Raw genomic sequence first — 18158 nt, 5'->3', positions numbered from 1 at the left:
ACTGAAAATGGAAAGGATCCTATAATAATTTATTGGCCAATGCAACTGGATGATTGCTTTTATATATAAAGAATTGTTGTTAAGTTTTAATCTTTAATAAAAAAAAGCTAAAATCCTGGAAAAACCTATCACAGCAAAGTCTCTGTTTTTTGTGTATCTTATATATAATTATTACCAGTTACCACAGTTTTCACCTTCATTAATTAATTCCCTACCTTTTTGCTGTGAGTGACAGACTCTAATTATAAGACTCATGAAAGAGGCTCCTCCTGCTCCTAGAACTAGTACTAGTAGTAGTGCTAAGTGCTTTTTAAAACTTAAAAATGCGCACACCTCACTCACTCTTTGTTACATTTTTTTTTTTTAGATCCTAATAAATAAACCCTTCCTTTTCCTTTTCTCTCTTATGCTATTGCTATGTAAAATGTAAGGCTCCTCAATTCCCTGCAACTGCAACCCTCTCTCTCTCTAGCAATCTTTTTCGTTTTCAGGTAAATCTCTGTAATTTCTTTTTCCTATTTATTGATTTATTTCATTTTTTGAATCCTTAGTGATTTTTAGCTCATATGTATGCTTTTGCTTCACCTAACACGATTGCTCTGAAGCTCTTATCTACACTTTTATCATCCAAACCATCATCTGGGTTACGCTCCAAGAACCTGAATCCTTAATGGGTTTGCTTTAGCATATAATGGGGGTTTGGCTTTTTGTTCTACTGTTATTGATTATGTTGAAACGGTTGCTCCTATTAATACAAATCTGTGATGGGTCTTTTTTTTTTTGGTTGTTGTAAGGTTTAATTATTAGCAGTATATGTTCATGTTCTTCTTTGTTTGTTTGTTAGGCCAATACATGTTTAGTGAGTGGTTCTTGTTCTTTGCGTTTTTGTTGGTTGTTTGTGGTGATTGCTTTCATTTTTGTTTTTGTTTTTGTTTTTTTTTTTTTTTTTGTTTTTTGTTTTTTTTAAATTCTGGTAGAGTTTATTGGTAGTGTTGGATTGGTTTTAGGAATTAATGGGGAAGAAAATCAAGAAGAAGAGCCGAACTCCTGTAAAGGAGAAACGGGTTGCAACCCGTTCGACGAAAACAGTTACCCAAGATTCTGACCCAAGTGCTAAGACTGTTGATGAAGGAATTTTAGTAGTGAAAGAGAGAAAACCATGTGTCCATCTTGACAAGAGTGTTGATTTGATTAAATTGTCAGCTAAAATGGGGTCTTCAGAACCTATTATGTGCGAAGATTGTAGGGTTGATGGGAAGGTGACTAAGGGAAAAGGTAAACATGGGAAGAAGAAAGGTTGGGCTGCAGTTGATTCAAAATCCGACTCCAGAGCCATGTGGGTTTGTTTGGAATGTGGGCATTATGCATGTGGAGGGGTTGGACTCCCAACAGGCCATCAAAGCCACACGGTTCGGCATGTTAGGCAGACTCGTCATCCTTTGGTAATGCATTTTGAGAAACCACAACTCTGTTGGTGCTTCCCTTGCAATGCTCTCATTCCAGTGGACAAGATGGAAGAGAATGATGAACATAAAGATGTCCTGTCAAATGTTTTGAAGTTGATAAAGGGGCGATCCTCAGAAGGGTCCTCGGCAGATGTTGAGGATGTTTGGTTTGGGGGTGGCAGTGTTACAAGTGAAATTAAATCAGGAAGCAGCATATTAAGTGATTTGGACGGAGGTGGTGGTTATGTAGTTAGAGGATTGGTTAATCTTGGGAATACTTGCTTCTTCAATTCAATAATGCAAAATCTTCTAGCTATGTGTAGATTGAGGGACTATTTTTTCAACTTGGATACCTCTATTGGACCTCTTACTGTTGCTTTAAAGAAGCTTTTTATTGAATCCAAACCGGAGGGAGGACTAAAAAATGTGATGAATCCAAGATCATTTTTTGGATGCATCTGTTCCAAGGCTCCCCAATTTAGGGGGTATCAGCAGCATGACAGTCATGAATTTCTCCGTTGCTTACTTGATGGTTTGTCTGCTGAGGAGTTGGGTGAAAGAAAACAGAGTAATTCTTCAGAGGGAGATGAAATTTCATCAAATCCAGGTACTTTTGTGGATGCTGTATTTGGGGGCCAAATATCTAGTACTGTTTGTTGTGTTGAATGTGGGCATTCTTCAACAGTGTATGAGCCTTTTTTAGATCTCTCCCTTCCAGTTCCAACCAAAAAACCTCTATCCAAAAAGTCCCAACCAGTCTCTAGAGCAAAGAAAACCAAGCTGCCACCCAAGAAAGGTGGAAGGATTCGGCCAAAAGTTATTAAAGCTGCAACTTTGTTGCCACCTCAAAGTGTTTCAACCCCATCAGCCAGCAATGATATGTCCTGTCAAGCACAGTCCATTGAGCCTGTTGAAGAAAAGATGATGGCTTCTTCATGCGATTCTAGACCATCAGATTCCAGTAACCTGATTGTTATGGCTGGTGAAGTGGGTTCAGCTTCACAGAACAAGTTAGCTGGTCAAACATCTGAAAATGAGCAAGTCTTTGAGAATGCTGTAGGGCAAACATCAGCTGAGTTGGAAGATTTTACATGGATGGATTTCCTTGAACCAGGAACTGTATCGGATGAACATGATTTGACATCACAAAATGTTGATATTTCAGTAATTAAAGATGCAGAAAACAAGGATGTATATTTGAATGACATACCATTACAGGGTAGCTCTGAATCTAGCAGTCAGACTTGTTCACTTGATACTACGCCAAATTCAAAACCAGATTCTTCAGCAAATTATTGCGACAAGGAGCTCCCCTTACAGGTTCAAGGTAATGAAGTTCTATTGCTTCCATATAAAGAAGAAACTTCCACTACTGGGGAGATTATGAAAGGAGGAGCTGAGGCCTCCTCATCAATCGTGGGCTGTGGACAAGAGGAATTGGACTTTGATGGCTTTGGTGATATGTTCAATGAGCCTGAGGTTGCTGTGGGGCCCATCATAGGCCCCACTTTAGGTAATGGGGTAGCAGAAACTGGTTTTGTGGCAGGAAACAGCAGTGAGTCAGATCCAGATGAAGTTGATAATTCGGATTCTCCGGTAACCATAGAGAGTTGTTTGGCTCATTTCATAAAACCAGAGCTTCTTTCTGATGAAAATGCTTGGCATTGTGAGAATTGTACAAGAATGCTGCTACACCAGAGGTTGAAAGCAAAGGTACAGGAAAAAACCAAGTCAACAATTTTGATGAATGAAAATGAGACTGGAAGCCACAAGGAGCAACTGCATTTAGATAAGGACTTATCCTGTCCTGCTGAAGTTGAAAACCCAAATAATGGAGCTATCAAATGTGATGCTTCTCTTAACAGTAGTGGTGAAAGCATTGTTTCATATAAAGAAAAAATGGATTGCTTGATAACTGAAAATGGTCAAACAGGTGAGCTGAATCCAGCTGTTTCTCAGTTGGAAGATGGAACAGGTGAGAAAAAAGATGCACTTCCAGAGCAATCACGCTCTCCAGGTTGCTATAAAACTTGCAGTCAAGAAAATTTCTTTGGTCAAGTCACTGGTTCCTGTAGTACAGAATGCACCACCGGTAAAGTCCAGCAAAATGAATCCCAGTTGTTGGCTGGGAACTGTGAATCAGAAGGAAGTGAGGATGAGGAGACAGATTCCAAGAGTGTGAAGGTGAAGAGAGATGCAACCAAAAGGGTCCTTATTTACAAGGCCCCGCCGATTCTCACCATTCATCTTAAAAGGTTTAGCCAAGATGCTCGTGGTCGATTAAGTAAATTGAATGGCCATGTCAGTTTCAGAGAAACAATTGATCTTGGACCATATATTGATCCCAGGTACTCCTCCAACCTAATCTTGATGCTCATTTTGGATTGTCAAATGCCATTGTTGCATTGCTTCTTTTCTTCATGTTTTACTGATTTAGACACCTTCTCTAAAGCTGTATTTTCCTGCATTTATGAAAGAACTTGTAACTTAATCAAGAACTTTTTGGGGTCACACATTCTCTTTTCTGGTGCAGGTTAAATGTTTTTTTTTATTTTTTATTGTCTTGTCGCATATATTTTCAACTTCCTTATTTTTAACATATATCTCAATTAATTGGTGCTTATCTTCATTAGTAAGACTGCCACAGAAAGCCCATTCCTTGCAATTATAACTTGGCTGGGCACGTAAGAGATTCCCTGGTAGATATGGAACCCTGTCTCTTTAAGTTTTAACTATGGATAGTATTCTTGCTTCTTTATGATGATTGTTATAATATTCTAGTATTAGAAACATTAACCAAAATTTGGAGCCAGGATGAGGCTTTGTGGAAGTATTATGACTGTATTGAGTTAGCCTTTCTTTATTTATTTTTAATTTTTATATTTGATATCCAAAATTAAGAACTATTCAAGTCAAACAAAAGGAACTTTACCAACTGGTAACCAAATGCATTTGTACTTCAAAGTTTAATATTATCTATCAAACTGAAATACTAAGAAAATGTAGAAGATGTAGGGATAGCAAAAGGAACTTTTTGTGCTGAAAGCCTGCTAGGTTGGCTACAATTTTTGCAATCTTATTAACAGATTAAGAAAGTCATCGTAAGTTAGTCAACACTTCGTTTATGGATGAAGCCATGCTGGCAGATAAATAGACCTAATAGGCTAGTAACTCTTTATGTAGACCTCTTAGTACTAAAAGATTAAGAAAGTCATTAAAAGACAGATCAACAGTTTGTTTGTGGATGAATGCCATATGATAAGACATAATAACCCAATGGGCTAGTAATATAAACCTCATCACTTCTATACAGTGAATTTAAAGGTTAGCCTCATATCAGTTTCTTGAAGGCTGGGCAATTGATTTTTCCTGTGTATGTGTGTGTTTGTCCAATTGTCCCTGCCTAATTTTATTTTTAACTGCATAAGACACATGAGACACATAGTGATGGTGAAGTAGCTGTCAATTGTGGGGATTATTTGCAAGACATATAGCTTAAGTATCTAGCAACGTATAGATTATGTCATTATGCTCTGAAGCAATCAAGGAGAACAAACATTATAATTGGATCCTCCAAGTGAGTTAGAAAACCTTTTTTTTTTTTTTTAAAAAAAACTTCAATTTGTGTGTTTATGCCTGATATGGAATTAATTAGCTGTTAATAAATGAAGAGTGTCCTCAAGTGAACAGGTTGTATACAAGAGGTCCTCCTATACGCTACTATTGTTAAATGATGAAGAAAGTCCAATATGGAGGGCTGCCCACTGCAGTCATATATTAACACAGAAATCTCTTGAACAAAGGATTTAGCATGTTTGTAGAAAGCTCCACTCCCTTAAAGGTCCATTGGTTTCATTTGCGCTAATTAATCCACATTATGCAGAGCGAGACATCATTCTAACAAAGAAATACTTAAACAACCTTTTCTCGGTGTCAAACTGAATCCAAAGACTGGAAATATTAATGACCTCAAATCTCGTGTGACTAAAGAATGTTTAATGGACTCTTTTATGAAATTTTCTCATGTCACATCACCACAATAATTATTATCCTTTTCATGAGATTATCTATTGTTATAAGTTTACCTCATGTAGCTGTTCACACATGTATACACAAAAAAGAAGAAAAAAAAGAAGAAGAAGAAGCTATCTTATGTGGTATCTTTGTTTGTTATTTGTAAGTTATATATGCACTCAAGTGGATTTTTGAATTGCAATCTCACCCCCTGCCCATTCTTTTGTGAGAAGAAAGTGTTATTTGAAATAGAACTCATTAGCTATCTTATGTGATATCGTACTCACTAAATAGTCATTCATAGGAAATGGGGACTAGTAGTGCTTAATTTATTTCTTGTCCGTTTTCTATTTTTATGTATTAAAACTACAGTTTGATATTCATGTAGTGGTCCAAAGCCACTATTTTGTTTGAGCATACATGCTTTGTTTTGCTTCTATTTCTATGTATCTGTGATCTGTTGATGCTTAGAAAAATGATTAAGGTTTCAGTGGAATTAATGGTTTTTGTTTTGATCTTAAACACTTTCAAAATTATTACAGCATTATAAATTTAGATGTGGGTGTTTTTCCTCAGATTATTCTTGTGGTTTCAATAACTGAAGATTAGGGTAGACATTATTGTATTTGGCATATCAGTTATGTGTATTTTGGCCAATGTGCTCTAGATCAACTTGCAGCTCTGGTGGAGAGTGGAGTTGTGGATTCAAGACCCATTGGGCGCATGTGTAACTTGCTATGACACCAAAAAAAAAAAATTAAAAAAAAAAAAAAAAAAAAAAAAAACTATTTTGATTAGATGTTGTAAGCTAGCTTCCCTTTCGATTTCTTTTGATCGACTGTTTCCCCCTGTGAAAAAGAAAATATGAAAAATTTTCCATTTGAGGACAGGATTAGTCCTAAGATTAGATGAAGACAAGATTTTTACCTACTAAGCTATCACTCCTCTTGTTATTGTTTATATGGTTGATAAGAGTCACAAGCAAATAGACAATAAATCTGTTACAGCTTTACCCTGTTTTTATACAATTGTCTTTGTGCCTTATTGGACTATTGGGAAAAGCTTTTCTGTTGTAATCAAGTTGACTTGAACAGTGACTTTTGTTGCACAGTTTCTTCACATGTTATTTGAAGGAAATGAGATTATCCTAGATATGGTTTAGTTCCTTCCATTTTATTTTATTTTTCCCATGTTTAGGCTTCGTTTATTGAAAATGGAAAAGAATATCTATAACAAAAATGATATTTTTGCTATTTTAAATTAGACCATACAAGTGTTATGATTCTGATTTTAGTGAGCTGTATCACTTAAAAACTCAAATAACATGAGTGTCAAATATTTAGTTTTGGAAAGTGGCATTCTGAAAATAAATGGGAGTCCACTTTAGGTCATCCTAAAGGAGGTTGGCGAATTGTAATAATTTATTAGGACAAATCCATGTTAAAACGATAGTGTGTCAAGGACATTACCATCTTGTCCTGATATTTAAGAGAGTAGTTGTATATTTGTTTAGTGTAGGTTTGGTTATGGTTTATATACTGGTTAGGCATTTTTACCTAATAGCTTATCATTTTGAGTTGGATGCTTTAACATGCTATTAGAGCCTGGTTTTTTCTGTTCTTGGGCTCCAGATGTTTGCTTGTTGCATTTTGTCTGTACTTTGTTTTGGCTGGTTCCCATCTAATGACAAAATTATGGTAGTTAAATCCTTCTGTACTTTTCTATAATATTCCAATCATAGTCATTTAAATACGTTTTTGATTACTTAGGTGAGTCACTTAATGTATGTTTAATACATAACATGCACAGCTGATATTTATTCATGGAGTAGTCTTTTGCTTATGAATTTATCTGTTGTAACTTATAAGTCAGAAATATATTGAATTTTTTATAGAGAAGTTGAGGTTTGTTTTTGTTGTAGGATGCAATTTAGGCTTCTTTCTTTTAATGCAACAGCTGCTTGATGGCTCCTATTTATTGGTTTTAAGTATTTGTTATTGTAGTTAAATCTCAAATACAGAAGTCAAAAGGATGAGCTTTTTTTATCTCAATCAGTTTTAACCATGTTCAATTTTTATCTCAAATACAGGAGTAATGTAGTACCTTTTGTTGACTGTAGTGTGATAAGTGATGGCGTGTATGGAGAACTCAAAATATGTTTTTTTTTTTTCCTGAACATTTATAGGTCCATAGAAGAAGAGAAGTATCATTACCGCCTGCTTGGGATAGTGGAGCATTTGGGTACCATGAGAGGGGGACACTATGTTTCATATGTGAGAGCAAGTGAGAAGAGCAGAGGAAAGACTGAGAAAGAAAATAGCGGTTCTATATGGTATCATGCTAGTGATGCGTATGTGCGTGAGGCTTCACTGGATGAAGTTCTTCGTTGTGAGGCCTACATCTTATTCTATGAAAAGATTTGAGATAGATCTATTTCCATACGTATTAAGTTTTCTCAGATACAATTTGGGGGTTTGGCTTCAGCACCCCCACCCCCAATTGAAGAGAGGAAGTGAGAGAGTTCAGGTGAGTGTACAACATCAAATTACCCTTTATATCTTGATGATACCCATTTTTTTGACATGTCGTTGTAAGATGCATATCTTCACATTTTATCATCACCCTGGGATCTACATGAATTAATGATATATATATATATATATATATATATATATATATATTTTTTTTTAATATTAAAAATTTAAAAAGAAAAGAAGAAAAAGATGCCCAGATGAATTACTTGTCCAGAGACAATTCAATTATTATTTGATTAACAGGAATTCCTTCAGCCAAAGATCATAAAATGTGCCATCTCATCTCTACTAATAATATGTTTGTGCATATCCATTCCTTTTAGTTTGTATTATTATTATTATTATTATTGATTTTGAAAGCTTGGCTAATATGAGCTTCGAAAGTTCAGGTATGTGATATCTCAGCCTTGCCTGGTAAAAATGATGATGCAAAGCCTATGATTGTTGTGACCTATTCTTACCACTAGGAAGAACTAACTGGTGCAGTGGTGCATTAACGTACAACTGAATTTTGAAGTGTCTCTTAATTTTTCGGCTAATTCAGCCTCCCAACAAAATAAATAAATAAAATTATAATTATAATTTATATTTTATATTTATATGCATGCCTAAGAGCATTATTCTAGGTGGTATTAAATTGCTAAAATGAGCTTTGAGTACATTAAATTGCTAATATGAGCTAAAATGAGCATTATTTAAGTTTATCCCACCAATTCATAATTTGTGCCATTGCTTATGATGAGTTTTGAGTACATTGACGGTCTGCCACTAATCCATTACAGTCCATTTAGGCCTAAGGTTGAAATCATGACTCACTTAGTTGTTTGTTTAACCATATATTTTGTGTTCACCTAATTCTAAAGAACAAATGAAAGACAAAAAATTTGAAAGGATGACCTAAAAGTTATGGCATGCCCTAAGACAGTGGGACGAAAAGAAAAGAAGTTCTCACATATAAGAGGTTTATTCCAAAATCCAAGGGTATATTTTAACTTAAAAGGTTCATAGGATCATAGCATAGTTGTTATCATAAGCCCAAAATTGAAGGCTTCTTGAAAAAAAGAAGTCTTGGGCCTAAGGTAATAAATATGCTATGGACCTAGCACTCACAAAGTCAATATGAATCTCTCTAATCTTGGGTTTCTTTGTTGCATGTAAATGTTTAAAATGATAAGAGATTCATGAGCCTTGAGAGGAAGGTTGCAGTATATTTTAGCTAGAAGGCTACTTCAAAATTTTGACAAATGAATATAAGAAAAGAAGAGCTCAAAGGTAATGAATATGTTGTTGGCTCATATTTGAAACAAAAGGTTGAGAATCTCTTAGCACATTCTCATGGAAGCCCATGAGTGTAAGATATGAGCTTTATTGTAAATGAACCAAGCCCTATAAAGCAAGGGGCAAGGCTCATGAGAGCAAAATGAATGATTTTGTAATTCGGTTTTCATTAAAATGGACTTAAAAACTTTCTAAGAATATCCAAACAAAAGGAAACTTTTATTGGCATGTGTTTGTTTTTTAATGGCTTCTCCCAGATTTTCCACGTACCAGTGTCTAACCACACAACTCAAGAGGAGGCTGATCATGTGATAATTGAAGGAATGGTTTGCTTGCTTTTCCCAGTGTTGAAGCACGTTCCTAGAGCATTGACCTTCACAAATACCCATGTCAACGACTTTTCTGAAGTAGGAAGCGCAAGATCTTAGGAAGATCATGATTAGCCAGATTGGACCTCAATGGTTGGAACAACCCAAATCGTCCCTGCCTGCATTTTGATTGAATAAGATACCACCTCACCTCTCAACAAGGGATGGTACTTTGTCTTGGCCCAAGATGAAGACGATGAGGAAGAAGATGATGACGAGGAGATTGGTTACTAAAGCGAACATGATTATGACTAGTTCGCTAAAAGGGAGGATGACACCATTTCCGACGAGAATAGTGTCTCATGGGATATGACTAAAGCCATACACATGTGGGGTCCTTTGGGAGATGAAGGTTGGTCCGCGAATCTAGCATCCAAGACCCTACAAACGAGGACAGGAAAAGCCAAAAAAGAGATGAAAAAAAAAATTCGTTCCAAATCCATACCTACAACCCAGATTAGAAAATTCCAAAAAAGCACTATAAAAATTCAAAAAATTATAAAACATCATTCTAGGTTTTTTTTCTAACCAAAACGGGATAGGAAAGGCCAAAAAAGAGAAGAAGAAAAAAATCGTTCTGAATCCGTCACTACACAACCCGATTTAGAAAATTCCTAAAAAATAGTAAAAAAATTCAAAAAATTATAAAACACCATTCCAGGTATATTTCTAGCCAAACCGGGATGGAAAGGTCAAAAAAAAGAAGAAAAAAAAATTTTCGTTCCGAATTTGTCACTACACAACCCGGTTTAGAAAATTCCTAAAAAATAGTAAAAAAATTCAAAAATTATAAAACACCATTCCGGGTTTATTTCTAACCAAACCAAGACGGGAAAGGCAAAAAAATAAATGAAAAAAAAAAATTCGTTCCAAATCCATCACTACACAACCCGATTTAGAAAATTCCTAAAAAATAGTAAAAAAATTCAAAAAACTAGAAAACACCATTCCGGGTTTATTTCTACCCAAACCGGAACGGGAAAAGCCAAAAAAGAGAAGAAGAAAAAAATTTCATTCCAAATCCGTCCCTACACAACCCAGTTTAGAAAATTCAAAAAAAAAAAATAGTATAAAAATTCAAAAAATAATAAAACATCATTCCAGGTTTATTTCTAGCCAAACCGGGACGGGAAAGGCCAAAAAAGAGAAGAAAAAAAATTTAGTTCCAAATCAGTCCCTACACAACCCGGTTTAGAAAATTCAAAAAAAAATAGTATAAAAATTCAAAAAATTATAAAACATCATTCTGGGTTTATTTCTAGCCAAACTAGGACAGGAAAAACCAAAGAAGAGAAGAAGAAAAAAAATTCGTTCCAAATTTGTCCCTACACAACTTGGTTTAGAAAATTCCGAAAAAATAGTAAAAAAATTCAAAAAATTATAAAACATCATTTCGGGTTTATTTCTAGCAAAATCGGGATGGGAAAAGCCAAAAAAGAGATGAAAAAAAAATTTCATTCCGAATCCGTACCTACACAACCCGGTTTAGAAAATTCCAAAAAAACAGTATAAAAATTCAAAGAATTATAAAACATCATTTTGGGTTTATTTCTAACCAAAACGGGACAGGAAAGGCCAAAAAAGAGAAGAAAAAAAATTTTGTTCCGAATCCGTCCCTACACAACCCGGTCTAGAAAATTAAAAAAAAATAGTACAAAAATTCAAAAAAAACTAAAAAACATCATTTTGGGATTATTTCTAGCCAAACTGAGAAGGTAAAGGCCAAAAAAGAGAAGAAAAAATTTTTCGTTCTGAATCCGTCCCTACACAACCTGATGCACACCAAGGAGCTGGACATGCTAATTATACAAGTGGAAATGGAGCTGAACTTGCACAAGACCCTTTGTCATTTTCTAGTGGCCCAATTACAAGACTTAGAGCCAAACGTTTCAAGGAAGCACTAAATGGGCTAGTCCAAGAGAATTGGGCTGATTCAAAAAAGACCAAGATGGGCTCAAATAATAATCAAGGCTTAGTCCATGTCATCAAAGCAATTGAAGAGGCTAATGCATGCAAATTCGCAACCAGCATGGTCTGACCATAATAGGGTGTGAATTTGTTAAGTTCCAAGGATATTAAATGGGAAGATGTCTTGGTATTGGCTGGGCATGTTAATTCTAGTCCTTTAGCTATTTTGATTGCCTTTAGAAGTCCTAGAAAACTAAAAAACGTGGGAACTTGATTATATTAATTTTTGTGTTGTTTTTGAAGTTGTAATTATGATTTTTACCTATTCTTAGAGGGTTGTTCCAAGTATATATCTAGTAGTACGAATTTTAAAGAGGACAGATTGGTATATAGAAAATTATTCTCCTTGTGTGATCCTCTTGGTTCTTAAAAGAACTCTTGAACTTATCAAGTTAATCTTGTGGCGTTCAAACAACCAAACTTATCACCTTTGATTCTTGAGAGATTCTTAGGAATTCTTGGTGTGGCGTTTCAATTCTATCGTAGTCTTGGTTTTCATCTGGTTAGGTGATGGGTCAAGGCTCAACAAATCTTGTCTACACAATCTTGGGGTTCCAAACCATCATTGTTATTGAGTTTCATCACAATTTTTGGTGAAGTTCATATCATTTTGGTATTAGAGCTTTGGTTCTAAGATAAGTTTGACTATCTTTTATTTTCATTCTATTTCCTGTTCCTTGCTCAAAAAAAAAAAAAAAAAAAAAAAAGATTTCTCAGTACACGAAGAGGAAAATTTTTCAGTCATATCATTTCCAGTAAGAAAATTTCTTCATTTCAATCTTGTTTTTCACCTTATTCAAGTTCTTGACCTTGTTGATGAGTTTTGGTTGTTTCTCATTTTGAATTGCTGCTAGTTTATTTTGAATTAGTTTCTTGAAGTTCGATTAAGAACTAAAGAAGACACAAAAGAGTGGAAAAAGGCAAGAGTGTGTGAGACCATAAGAGGATAAAAGCCGTTTAGAGTAAAACACACAAGTGCTAGTGTATCAATTCTTGAGTGAAACACGTAAGGGAGGGCTTGTGAGGATTCTAACTTTGTTTTGCAGATTTTAAATATGTCCAATAATCAAGAAGAAGACACAACCGAAGGACTTTGACCACCAACAGATCAGACCCTCCATATGCAAGCGATGCTAGGGGAGATGAGGCGTATGTTGAGGGCTGAATTAGAACCTATTCATGAGAGGTTGGATAGGGTAGAAGCGGGAACTCCTAAGGGCCAGCAACATGACAACCCCAATAGGCAGCAAGGTGGGCGTGTTCCATGGCGAAATGTTGAGGAAGAGGCGGAGTCGGAGGAGGTTGATGGGCCATATGTGAACCGAGGCAGGTTTGAGCGTGGGTATGGGAATAGAGAAGCAAGGATGGGTAGGCCTAGGAGGGATAATGATTTAGGAAACATAAAGATTAAAATCCCATCTTTTCAAGGTAAAAATGATCCTGAAGTTTTTTTGGAGTGGGAAACTAAAATGGAGATGGTGTTTGATTGTCACAACTATTCGGAGATAAAGAAGGTTAAGTTGGCTGCAATTGAATTTACTGATTATGCCATTGTTTGGTGGGATCAATTATTGATTAATAGGAGGAGGAATAGAGAACCACCCGTGGACACTTGGGAGGAGATGAAAATGCTTATGAGGAGGTGTTTTGTACCCAATCACTATTATAGGGGATTGTATCAAAAGTTGCAGAGGTTAACTCAAGGTTCCAAGAGTGTGGATGAGTATTATAAGGAGATGGAGGTAGCTATGATCCGGGCTAATGTAGAAAAGGACCGGGAAGCCACCATCGCTAGGTTCTTGCATGGTTTAAATCGTGAGATTGTGGATATCGTTGAGATGCAACACTATGTTGAATTGACGGATATGGTGCATCAAGCCATAAAGGTGGAGGAACAATTCAAATGAAAGGGATTGGCTAGGAGGGGACAACCTATGGCTACCACCAGTCCATGGAAGACAGCTCCAAAAAGGGACGAGCAGCTACAAAATAAGCCAAAATTTGAACCATCTAAGAGTGCCAACTCAAAGACCACTTTAGGTAACACCGAGGCTTCGAGTTCTAAAACACGTGATATTAAGTGTTTTAAATGTCAAGGGCGGGGACATATAGCCAGCCAGTGTGTAAACAAAAGGGTGATGGTGATAAATGCTCAAGGAGAGCTTGAGTCGGAGAATGAGGAAGAAGTAGATGATGATGACATGCCATCTTCGAAGGATGCCGATGATGAGCAAAATGTTGTGGTTGGAGATTTATTGGTAGTAAGGCGAATTCTCAATGTGCAGGTTAAGGAGGAAGAAAGTAATCAAAGGGAGAACTTGTTTCATACTTGGTGCTTTGTAAATAACAAAGTTTGCAATGTCATTATTGATGGAGGGAGTTGCACAAACGTAGCCAGCACTTATTTGGTGGAAAAATTGGCCTTAACTACCTTGAAACATCCTTAACCTTACCGGCTTCAGTGGCTGAATGAATGTGGCGAAATCAAGGTGACAAGACAAGTGTTGGTGGCATTATCCATTGGCAAATATGAGGATGAGGTGCTATGTGATGTGGTTCCCATGCATGCATGCCATGTATTGTTGGGAAGACCATGGCAGTATGATCAGAAGGTTACGCATGATGGATTCACAAATAAGTATTCTTTCACTCTTAAAGGGCAACCTATTACTCTTGTGCCATTAACTCCAAAACAGGTCAGGGAGGACCAATTGAAGTTACAAAAATCAAATGAAAAAAAAAAAAAGGAAAAAGAAAGGAAGGCCAAAATTGAAAAAAAAGAGTTTAAAAAAAAAAGGAGAGAAAAACAGTGATCAGAGTGAAAAAGAAAGAGAGAGGGATTCGGCCATAATAAGAGCAAGAGAGGAAAAATTCAATTACATTGCAAAAAAAAGTGAGATCAAGAGAGCATTATTTTCACACTAGCCCCTTATTGTACTCATGTACAAGGAGGCTCTTTTATGTACTAATGATCTCACCAGTGCATTACCGAGCAATATTGTTTCTCTTTTGCAGGAGTTTGAAGATGTCCTTCCCGAAGAGGTACCTCATGGTTTACCCCCAATTCGAGGGATTGAACATCAAATTGATTTCATACCTGGTGCATCAATTCCAAACCGACCTGCTTATAGGAGTAATCCCGAGGAGACCAAGGAACTTTCAGAGGCAAGTAGGTGAATTATTGGAAAAGGGGTATGTGCGAGAAAGCATGAGTCTTTGTGCGGTTCCAGTGTTATTAGTTCCTAAGAAGGATGGAACATGGAGGATGTGTGTCAACTGCCGAGCCATTAACAACATAACGGTAAAATATTGTCATCCCATTCCTAGATTAGATGATAAGCTGGATGAATTACATGGTTCTTGTGTCTTTACAAAAATTGATCTTAAGAGTGGATATCACCAGATTAGGATGAAGGAAGGTGATGAATGGAAAACTGCTTTTAAGACTAAATATGGTTTGTATGAGTGGTTAGTAATGCCTTTCGGTTTAACTAATGCTTCGAGCACATTAATGTGTTTGATGAACCATGTTTTGCGTGCATTTATTGGCAGATTTGTAGTTGTGTATTTTGATGATATCCTAATTTATAGCAAAAATTTGGAAGAACATGTAATGCATCTGTTTTGGAAATTCTAAGGAAAGAAAGGTTGTTTGCTAACCTCAAAAAGTGCACCTTTTGTACGGATAAGCTTGTGTTTCTTGGTTTTGTTGTTAGTAAAGGAGGAATTGAGGTGGACGAGGAAAAGGTGAAGGCAATCCAAGAGTGGCCAACGCCTACAACAATCACCCAAGTGAGGAGTTTCCACGGCTTAGCTAGCTTCTATAGACGATTTGTGCGTGATTTTAGTAGCTTAGCCGCCCCTCTCACTGAAGTCATCAAGAAAAATGTGTCGTTTAAGTGAGGGAAAGAACAAGAAAAGGCATTTAATCAGCTCAAAGAAAAGTTAACTAATGCACCTTTGCTTGTTTTACCTAACTTTGCTAAAACTTTTGAAATTGAGTGTGATGTTTCAGGAATAGGTATTGGAACTGTTTTGATGCAAGAAGGCCGTCTAGTTGCTTATTTTAGTGAAAAGTTGGGTGGGACAGCCCTAAATTACCCCACTTATGATAAGGAGATGTATGCCTTGGTGAGGGCTTTGGAAAATTGACAACACTATCTATGGCCAAAGGAATTTGTGATTCACACAGATCATGAATCTTTGAAGCATTTGAAAGGACAACAAAGGTTGAACAAACGCCATGCCAAGTGGGTGGAATTCATCGAAACATTTCCTTGATCAGATACAAGCAAGGTAAGGAAAATGTGGTGGCTGATGCATTGTCCCGAAGGTATGCTTTACTTTTCATTTTAGATACAAAAATGCTTGGCTTTGAATACATTAAGGATCTGTATGCACAAGATTCTAATTTTTGTGATGTGTTCAATGCATGTGAAAAAGTAGCATTTGGTAAGTTTTATAGGCATGATGGATTTTTGTTTCGGGAAAATAAATTGTGTGTGCCTATGTGTTCTTTGCGTGAATTGCTTGTGAGTAAAGCTCATGGTGGGTGTTTGATGGGTCACTTTGGTGTAGCTAAGACTTTAGGAATTTTGCATGATCATTTTTTTTGGCCTCATATGAAACGTGATGTGGAAAGAATCTGTGAGACATGTATCACATGTAAACAAGCTAAGTCTAAGTTGAAACCCCATGGTTTGTACACCCCTTTGCCAATACCTAGTGAACCTTGGACTGATATTTCTATGGATTTTGTTTTAGGTTTATCTAGGACTAAGAGGGGGAGAGATTTAGTTTTTTTGTGGTGGTCGATAGATTTTCCAAGATGGCACACTTCATTGCATGTCACAAAACTAATGATGCATCACATATAGCTGATTTATTCTTAAAAGAAATTGTTAGGCTACATGGTATGCCTAGGACCATTGTTTCTAATAGGGATGCAAAGTTTTTGAGTTACTTTTGGAAAACTTTGTGGGGAAAGTTGGGCACCAAGTTGTTGTTTTCTACTACTTGTCATCCACAAACGGATGGTCAAACTGAAGTAGTAAATAGAACTTTGTCTTCCTTGTTGCGTGCTATCATTAAAAAGAACTTGAAAACCTGGGAAGATTGTTTGCCACATGTTGAATTTGCTTACAATAGAAGTATACATTCTGCATCTAAGTTTTCACCATTTGAAATTGTTTATGGTTTTAACCCATTGTCACCTTTGGATTTAACTTCTTTACCTTTGAGTGAACGTGTGAACTTAGATGGCAAAAAGAAAGCATAATTTGTAAAGATGATTCATGAAAAGGCACGGCTGAACATTGAAAGGAGGACTCAACAATATGTCCATCAAGCCAACAAGGGACGCAAGAAGGTAGTGTTTGAACCAAGAGATTGGGTTTGGTTGCACTTAAGGAAGGAACGTTTTCCAGAGAAACGACATTCAAAACTCCTACCTCGGGGTGATGAACCATTTCAAGTAGTGGAGCGCATCAATGATAATGCCTACAAGCTAGACTTACTCGGTGAGTATGGTGTCAGTGCAAGCTTTAATGTTGCTGATTTGTCTCCTTTTGATGTAGGTGATGATTTGAGGACAAATCCTTCTCAAGAGGGGGAGAATGATGCACACCAAGGAGCTGGACATGCTGATTATACAAGTGGAAATGGAGCTAAACTTGCACAAGACCCTTTGTCATTTTCTAGTGGCCTAATTACAAGACTTAGAGCCAAACGTTTCAAGGAAGCACTAAATGGGCTAGTCCAAGAGAATTAGGCTGATTCAAAAAAGACCAAGATGGGCTCAAATAATAATCAAGGCTTAGTCCATGTCATCAAAGCAATTGAAAAGGCTAATGCATGCAAATTCACAACCAACATGGTCTGACCATAAAAGTGTGTGAATTTGTTAAGTTCCAAGGATATTAAATGGGAAGATGTCTTGGTATTGGCTAGGCATGTTAATTCTAGTCCTTTAGCTATTTCGATTGCCTTTAGAAGTCCTAGAAAACTAAAAAAACGTAGGAACTTGATTATATTAATTTTTGTGTTGTTTTTGAAGTTGTAATTATGATTTTTACCTATTCTTGGAGGGTTGTTCCAAGTATATATCTGGTAGTACGAATTTTAAAGAGGACAGATTGGTATTCAGAAAATTATTCTCCTTGTGAGTCTTGTGATCCTCTTGGTACTTAAAAGAACTCTTGAACTTATCAAGTTAATCTTGTGGCGTTCAAACAACCAAACTTATCACCTTTGATTCTTGAGAGATTCTTAGGAATTCTTGGTGTGGCGTTTCAATTCTATCGTAGTCTTGGTTTTCATCTGGTTAGGTGATGGGTCAAGGCTCAACAAATCTTGTCTACACGATCTTGGGGTTCCAAACCATCATTGTTATTGGGTTTCATCACAATTGTTGGTGAAGTTCATGTCACTTGGGTTGGACAACCCACCTAGCCACCTGCCCTACCCGCACGTACCTGACCGGCGTTCACCCGATCCGACTGCTCCGGCGGTCGGCTGCGGGTCTCGAGCTCCAAAACCCGACGTCGACGGGT

General features: G+C 36.6%; 1 protein-coding gene and 1 pseudogene across 1 annotated transcript; both read left to right on the top strand.

The window, feature by feature from the left end:
- The first annotated feature begins 269 nt into the window (after nt 1-269).
- LOC126688420 (ubiquitin carboxyl-terminal hydrolase 2) lies at nt 270-8040 on the top strand. Its single transcript, XM_050383105.1, has 3 exons — nt 270-491; nt 1008-3793; nt 7645-8040. Exons 2-3 carry the CDS (start codon nt 1014-1016, stop codon nt 7880-7882), a joined length of 3018 nt encoding a protein of 1005 aa, XP_050239062.1. The 5' UTR covers nt 270-491; nt 1008-1013; the 3' UTR covers nt 7883-8040.
- Nucleotides 8041-13229: 5189 nt separating this feature from the next.
- LOC126690078 (uncharacterized) lies at nt 13230-17377 on the top strand (annotated as a pseudogene).
- Nucleotides 17378-18158: the final 781 nt, after the last annotated feature.

This window comes from Quercus robur, chromosome 6 (genome assembly GCF_932294415.1).
Source record: "Quercus robur chromosome 6, dhQueRobu3.1, whole genome shotgun sequence".
Taxonomy (NCBI): domain Eukaryota; kingdom Viridiplantae; phylum Streptophyta; class Magnoliopsida; order Fagales; family Fagaceae; genus Quercus; species Quercus robur.
The sequence above is the reverse complement of the archived record's forward strand: the minus strand, read 5'-3'. Positions and strand labels throughout refer to the sequence as shown.